The following is an 8264-nucleotide window of genomic DNA, read 5'->3' as shown; positions in this document are numbered from 1 at the left end:
AGTTTGAGCATGTGTGGCCTAAATAAGCTAAACTCCCCTCCCTTACCTTATTTAGGCCATATGTGGCCTAAATAAGCACTCCCTTTTTGAAAAATAAAAGTTGATGCTTTGTAATGTTCCGAAATCAAGGTTATCATAAATCCTGAAAATGTTCGGAGCCAATCAGGTTACCACCAGGAGAAATCACATCGTTAGAAAGTAAGTAATTGGGTTCGGAGTCGATTCCAACGATTCCTAACTTTCACTAATCGGGAACCTAGCCGCCCAGCCCTACCAGAGAGGAACAAAGTACACAGGGTTCCTGCTGCCCCCTTGTATCAAGAAGTCCTCCAAAACTCCCTAACTTTGCATTCCAAGAAAAACCTCCTAGAAAACTCCTTGAATTTCGCCAGATCGGACATGCGCAACATTTTTGTTGGACATTCGAAACTATAATTTTTTGGTCAAGTGTAGTCCTATCGGATATAGGCTTTCAGGGTGCAAGTGCGCCTTTGAAAACGGCATGAATTTCTCGACCAAACTTCCTAGAAGTTTTACAATTTCTTCTTGAAATATCCCCGAAATCTCCTTGAATTTGGAGGGGAGTTCATGGCAGGAACCCAGAGTACATGACAGAGGTAGCAACACCACCAACAAAACCACAGACACTTGTCAGATCCAGCAACCACAAAGTCCACGAGAACACAACCCCACACAACATTCGTCAATGTAACGTGAGAGAGAGGGGTTTTTTTCTAGTTTTAGTAAGAGTTTTACGGCACTTGCAACACTATACGGTCATATATAAGTGCCGAAGATTAGAGGTGTTACAAGAGAGTAACAAACACAAAAATGAAGGAGGGGAGATAGAGACGATATAATATTTTAATAAGTCTAGGAAAGAAGTAACAAACCACACTAGAGCACCCGCCAACCACCCACATCACAGAGAGTGGAAAAATAGATACACAGCCAAATTCTCGTAGCAATATCAAACAATAATGACAATGATGATAACAAAATGAGTGCAATAAATCACTGACAAATGGGTAGGGCCTACATGATACAAATGTTTTTGTAGCTATAAAAGTGAGTTATGGATTATAATTCATATACGTATTATTTGCAATAAAAATTATAATTCACACACACACACACACACACACACACACACACACACACACACACACACACACACACACACACACACACTCACACACTAACACACACACACACACACTCACACACTAACACACACACACACACACACACACACACACACACACATAAATATATAGTATATTAATTTTTGTAGGTATTTCTAAAAACAACCCCATCGACAACATTATATTCCCCTAGAGAAGTTAGTATTCGCGCGTGTTTGTGTGTGTGTGTGTGTTTGTAAGTGTGTGTTAATGTGTGATTGAGTGTTCATGCGTGTGTGTGTGTGTGTGTGTGTGTGTGTGTGTGTGTGTGTGTGTGTGTGTGTTTATGCCATTTCTTCATGTGCGCAAATGAACAAACTTTAGTTTTTCAGTTATTGTTCTTCCTACTTGTCTTTTCAGGAATAATGATTTTTGGGTAAAGGTGAACAAAACAAAAAAACCCTAGCAAAAAAACAACAACAAAAAAACAACAACCCCAAAAGCTAAAAACGGAAACCCAACAACAACAACAACAACAACAACAACAACAACAACAACAACAACAACAAAAACCCACAATATACAAACAAAAGGCCCGCCCCATTTCAAACTGCTTGTGTGCAACATCTGCAGTCGTCACGGGGCGTCATAGCGGGGTCACTGTAGGGGTCAGAGCGGGGTCACTGTAGGGGTCATAGTGGGGTCACTGTAGGGGTCAGAGCGGGGTCATAGTGGGGTCACTGTAAGGGTCATAGTGAGGTCACCACTCTGGGGGTCATAGCGGGGTCACTGTAGGGGTCACAGTGGGGTCACTGTGGGGTTGCAGCTAAATCGATATACAGAGACATGGGTGAATGTGTGTGTGAGGGAGGGGGGGGGGAACGTTGCTTTTACCGACCTGAACTTGCAGATCTGATGTCTGTCTCGGAGGTGATAGCAACAACAGCAATAATAACAAAAACAACAAAAACAATAATTATTATAGTTGCATTTCTCTTGCTCCTATCCCCAGCATGTGGTATGTGCTTTACAACTGTTATCATCCCCAGCAAGTTGTATGTGCTTCACAACTGTTATCATCCCCAGCATGTGGTAGGCCTATGTGCTTCACAACTGTTATCATCCCCAGTATGTTGTATGTTGTATGTGCTTCACAACTGTTATCATCCCCGGCAAGTTGTATGTTGTATGTGCTTCACAACTGTTATCATCCCCAGTATGTTGTATGTTGTATGTGCTTCACAACTGTTATCATCCCCGGCAAGTTGTAAGTTGTATGTGCTTCACAACTGTTATCATCCCCAACATGTTGTAGGCCTATGTGCTTCACAACTGTTACCATCCCCAGTATGTTGTATGTTGTATGTGCTTCACAACTATTATCATCCCCAGCAGACCCTAGAACTCCCAGAAACATTCTCGGTTTCCAGGGAAGCATACAGGGCAAGCTGCAGGTTACACGAGCGCTAAAACACTAACAAACTGACGAAATCTTCCTCTGTCTACCACAATATACCGAAGGCCCAGGAAGTTGTCTCACAAACAAGGCAATCCCCAATGTCCGGATCGGATGCGGGACCAACTTTACTATAAATAGCCAGGTATCTATTCCCACCTGGGTGAAGTGGAGAACATTTGTGTGAAGTGGCTTTCCCCCAGGACATAACGTCGAGCCCAGACCTTACAGCTGCGAGTCCGAGAGTCTAACCACTCGACCACCACCGCCATGACGTTTGTTGACAACCTCCATAGCCCAGATCAGGATTGTTTTATTCCTTCTCTGTACCTCCAGGGGTGAGTCATTCCTGTGAGCGAATCTTTCCCTTCGAGTTGAGACAACAGTATCTCTCCAGAGACGTCTCCGACGGAGATAGACCAATCACAATGCTTTGTGCTTCTGGACCAAGTAAAAAACTATCTGGGGGGTAACAGAGGGGCATGCCTCATGTTTCAATCCGTACTTTGATATTTGGCGGTTAGTTTTGACGTTTTCTTGAAAATAATTTTTGATTTGGGATAGTTTTAGTGGCTGTATGTGTGATCTGTAGCAAACAAAACGCAGTTTGATTCCCCAAAGCAGTGCATCTGTGTGCGGGAGTACGTCTCCGAATAGTTCCTGGGTGCTCGCCGGAGACGTCTCCGAATATCGTCTGCCGTTACAACAGTTACTGGCAGGATCAAGACACACACAAGCAGCTCTGCTCTCTCTGTTTGGTCAGATTTTTACAGCGACCCTCAATTATGTATTTATAGAGGCACCAGCAATCCACGCCCAGGTGCTGTTTTAGCCATTTTTACGGCGCTAGCAACTCCATCAGTTCATGGCACGGCCAGGGAGAAATCCACACACGCAGACCATCAGACAGCCCCCCACAAACACACCCACTCTTGTTTTACACATCTACAATGACCCGTGGCTGACACACACCTTCCCAGACTCCTGGCCACGCGACTCTGACATTTTTATTCCCAGACGAGGCAAAAACCACACACAGATACATCCAACCACGGACCGAGCAGCCATGAACGTCAAATATTGGTAACACCTCGGGGTACAGTAACTATTTCACGTGTGTTGGTACATTTACACAACACAGTAACTGTCTGCCGTGTGTTGGTACATTTACACAACACAGTAACTGTCTCCAGTGTGTTGGTACATTTACACAACACAGTAACTGTCTGCCGTGTGTTGGTATATTTACACAACACAGTAACCATCTCCCGTGTGTTGGTACATTTACACACACAGTAACCATCTCCCGTGTGTTGGTACATTTACACAACACAGTAACTGTCTCCTATGTGTTGGTACATTTACACAACACAGTAACTGTCTCCTATGTGTTGGTACATTTACACAACACAGTAACTGTCTCCTATGTGTTGGTACATTTACACAACACAGTAACTGTCTCCTATGTGTTGGTACATTTACACAACACAGTAACTGTCTCCTATGTGTTGGTACATTTACACAACACAGTAACTGTCTCCTATGTGTTGGTACATTTACACAACACAGTAACTGTCTCCTATGTGTTGGTACATTTACACAACACAGTAACTGTCTCCAGTGTGTTGGTACATTTACACAACACAGTAACTGTCTGCCGTGTGTTGGTACATTTACACAACACAGTAACTGTCTCCTATGTGTTGGTACATTTACACAACACAGTAACTGTGTCCCGTGTGTTGTCCACGAGTCACGTGTGCCCCAGAAGGGACTGGGAACTCTTGGAGTTGTCCTCCATGACCTCACAGTGAGAGGCGGAGAGAGAGAGCGGGGAGTCGGTGTGGGGGCCCTCGCTGTGTCGGGAGGAGGAGAAACTGGCGGTGAACGAGTTGGGGCGCCGTCTCTCTATCCACACGCCGGTCGTGTCTTCCACCTCGTCGATAGAGTCTCCGGACAGCCGGTTGTTCATGCTCTTGTACCGGCTCCCTCTCTCCCCGTCCTCCGACCGCCGGCCACCACACAGCTGGGACGACCGACCAATCAGCGAGTCCGTCTCCTCGGGGCTTTGGAGCGTGCAGGTTTTGGAGGCTCGGTTCTTGACCTTGGTGTTGATGAGGTAGCCGGCCGTGTCCGGGTTACAGAGGTCACTGACCCCGCTGTCGCGCTTACTGTCCAGGCTGCAGTTGGTGACGTAGCTGCTCTGGGAGCTCTTCCGGTCAGAGCGGGGCTCGAAGTCGCTGTCCAGGCGCGAGGAGGAGCAGTCGCTGAGGAAGGAGCTGAGGGTGTTGTTGCTGAGCATCGTGTCTCGGCTCGTCTGTCGCTCGAAGGCGTCGCTGCGCTCTAGGGGAACCCGACCCTCCGCCTTCTTCTTTTGTTGTTGTAGGGGTTGCTGTTGTTGTGCTTCTAGTTGTTGTTGTTGTTGTTGATGTTGTTGTTGTTGTTGTTGCGAGGGCTGCTGCTGTAGCTGCTGTTGTTTGGTGGCGGGGCTGGCTTTGAAGATGACGACATACTCGCTGGCGCTGCGCACACGTCCGTGTGGGTTCCCGGCGAAGAGATCCCGGAGGCTGTCCCTCCCCGCCAGGACCCGCTCCTGGTGCTCGCCGGAAGGGACGTAGTTGATGTTGCACGAGGTCCCGTCCTCTGAGTGGCCGCCGTCTGACGCGTGGCTCGTCTCGATCACCGTGCTCAACTTCCGCTCCGCCTTGCTCTGTTTCACCTCACAGTTACCCGCGCTCGTGGTGCCGGGGAGGGAAGAAGAGGAGGAGGAGGAGGAAGAGGAAGAAGAGGAGGAGGAAGAGGAGGAGGAGCCAGCGGTGGGTGGGGTAGAGGAGGAGGAGAAGATGATCCTCTGCGGGAAGTCCCGGCAGGGAGGGTCGGTGTCTTTGGGCGAGGTGGTGGGCGTGTCGCCGGGCGTGGAGTGTGGTGTCATGCGCGGGAAACTGCCGCGCGCGCTGCTGAGCGGGGAGGAACCGTTGAGCACGACCGACGCCTTGGATCCCTTCCGGTACTGTCCCAGCAGGCTGATGTCTGTGGACGGGTGGCGTCCTGTCTGGACCATCATTCCCGCGTTCTTGGAGTAGGACCAGGCCACGGAGCTGCCCTTGTAGCGGTTGGCGCGCTTGGTGCAGATCCCGTGTCGGCCCAGCAGGATGAACACGTCCTTACGGAACTGTTTGGTGAGGATGGCGTAGAGGAACGGGTTGGCGCACGAGTTGAACGGGTAGAAGAAGACGAGCAGGATCTTGGAGTTGGTGATGTCGATGAGAGGGATCCCGGAGGAGGCGGTGAGGCCGAAGAAAGCGATGGGCGCCCAGCAGATGAAGTTGGTGAGGACGAGGATGGCCATGCGTTTGGCGATGGTGGCGTCGTTGCTCCTGGCCATACTCTCACTGGCGCGCACCTGCAGGAACATGCTGATGTAGCAGCCGCAGATGGCAACAAACGCCACGCCGTTGAAGACGAGGAGAGCGATGATGTAGATAATGTCCACAGCGTCACGAGCCTCCATGGGCAGACACATGCTCACCGCGCCGTAGCCGCTCACTCCGAACAGAGGGAGGATCGCCATAGCCAACGCGTACAGCCACCCGGCACACATGAGAACCGTGGCCTGGCGCATGCGCAGACGTCTGTTGACGTGGATGGCCTGGCTGATGGCGTACCATCGCTCCAGGGTGATGATGGTCAACACAAACACGCTGAGCTCGCTGGAGAAGACGGTGAGGAAGCCGGCCACCTGACAACCCCCGTCGTTCTGCCAGCTCACGGCGTGCGTGAAGTATTCCCCGAGAGTGTGAGCGTCCACGCACGCGATGAGCAGAAGGTAGAGACCCATGAGCAGGTCGGCGAAGGACAAGTTACACATGAGGAACTTGGGCACGGTCAGTTTGCTGCGGGCGGTCAGAAGCACAACGATGACCAGCAGGTTCCCGCAGAGAGCGGCAAGAGCCACGAACCAGACAAACACTCGGAGCCACTCGTAGCCCATCACGTCCTCGCACGGGTTGAAGGCGTTGGGCTGCGGGGTACACACCACCTCGGAGTAGTCTTTGGGCGAGGAGAAGTTCCCACAGGCCACCCACTTGGTCTCGTTGGGCGCCCTCGGCTCCTCGTGCCAGTTGTTGCTCTGTGTGTGGCCGGTGTGCAGCGAGATGGTCGACTTGGTGGACGGGGTGATGATGGGACCAAAGCCGTGGTTGAACCCGTCCCCTAGACCTAGACTCACCTCCTCCCCGCCGCCCCCGCCCACCACCAGCTCCTGGTTCATCACAAAGTGAAACTGAGACGACAGGAAGTCCAGGCCTCGCCGGAACCGAAAGTTGAAAGCTGTGCTGGAGAACGGTGTGGGCGCCGTGTGTGTGATGAAGGGGCTGGGCGTCATCTGTGCGGCACACGCGCTGAGCCGGGAGAGTTGTTCCCCGTGGCCCGAGTCCTCGTGACCCTGCTTATCCGCGTGCCTGGAACAACACGAGGTGGGAGGGGGAGGGGGTGGTTTTACTCAGAAGAAAGACAAGATGAGATACAGATAATTATTTTTCAATGTGTGCGTTTTTTCGCCACCATCAACAAAATGTACATGTTTTAGGAGGCGGGCTTCCCCCACTGCCTGTCAGGGCCAGCCTCGGCAGAGAGGGATACAACATCCCAGCAGAAAGAGTTAAATACTCGATAAAAGATGTCGGTTAGATAAGATAAGATGAGATAAGAAAAACAATTTATTGATGTCCGCAAATATACATACAAGCACACGTCAACACACATTCTCTCTCTCGCTCTCTCTCTCTCCATCTCTCTATCTGTCTCTCTATCTCTCTCTCTCTATCTATCTCTCTCTCTTTCTCTCTGTATCTATCTATCTATCTCTCTCTTTCTCTCTCTCACTCTCTCTCTCTCTCTCTCTCTCTCTCTCTCTCCACACACACACACAAACACACACAGAGAGACGCACACAAAACCACACATGAGTAGTCATTGTAAACAGACAAGTGTAGGAACTGCACACAAACCCACACATGAGTAGTCATTGTAAACAGACAAGTGTAGGAACTGCACACAAAACCACGCATGAGTAGTCATTGTAAACAGACAAGTGTAGGTACTGCACACAAAACCACAAGTTCTATTTATAGCGACACTCAGAGGCACGTATGTGTCTTTTACGTCTCCACCGACACACTGTGGACGGCTGTAGACACTGACCGGAAGGCACAGCAGTGGTGTGGGTAGGTGAGGCGGGCCGTGTGGATCTGGGAGAACTTGAAGACGGACGGGAACTGTTTCATGGTGGGCGTGTCTTCTATCACTAGCTCGGTGATGTTGATGAGTCCTTCCGTGGGCAGGCGGGTGATGCGGCTACGGGAGAGGTCGCTGGGGGGGAGAGGGGGGAGAGTGAGTGAGTGAGTGTGAGAGTGAGTGAGGACATATAGAACATATAGATGAGTCCTTCGGTGGGGAGGCGGGTGATGCGGCTACGGGAGAGGTCACTGGTGGGGAGGTGAGAGTGAGTGAGTGAGTGAGTGAGTGAGTGAGTGAGGACATATAGAACATATAGATGAGTCCTTCGGTGGGGGGGCGGGTGATGCGGCTACGGGAGAGGTCACTGGTGGGGAGGTGAGAGTGAGTGAGTGAGTGAGTGAGTGAGTGAGGACATATAGAACATATAGATGAGTCCTTCGGTGGGG

At 50.4% G+C, this 8264-nt stretch overlaps 1 protein-coding gene across 1 annotated transcript in view; it reads right to left on the bottom strand.

Annotated features, from left to right (window-relative positions):
- Positions 1–1652: 1652 nt before the first annotated feature.
- Positions 1653–8264, bottom strand: part of LOC101847633 (thyrotropin receptor) — a 7085-nt gene continuing 473 nt past the window's right edge. The window contains exons 2-3 of the mRNA XM_035973789.1: positions 7783–7950; positions 1653–7040 (exon numbers count right to left, since the gene is read on the bottom strand). Of these exons, the coding sequence (XP_035829682.1) occupies positions 4334–7040; positions 7783–7950 (2875 nt within the window). The 3' untranslated portion in view covers positions 1653–4333. The remainder of the gene's footprint in view (positions 7041–7782; positions 7951–8264) is intronic.

This window comes from Aplysia californica, unplaced genomic scaffold, assembly GCF_000002075.1.
Source record: "Aplysia californica isolate F4 #8 unplaced genomic scaffold, AplCal3.0 scaffold00030, whole genome shotgun sequence".
In the NCBI taxonomy this organism is placed as follows: Eukaryota; Metazoa; Mollusca; class Gastropoda; order Aplysiida; family Aplysiidae; genus Aplysia; species Aplysia californica.
This window is presented reverse-complemented; position numbering and strand designations above follow the sequence as displayed.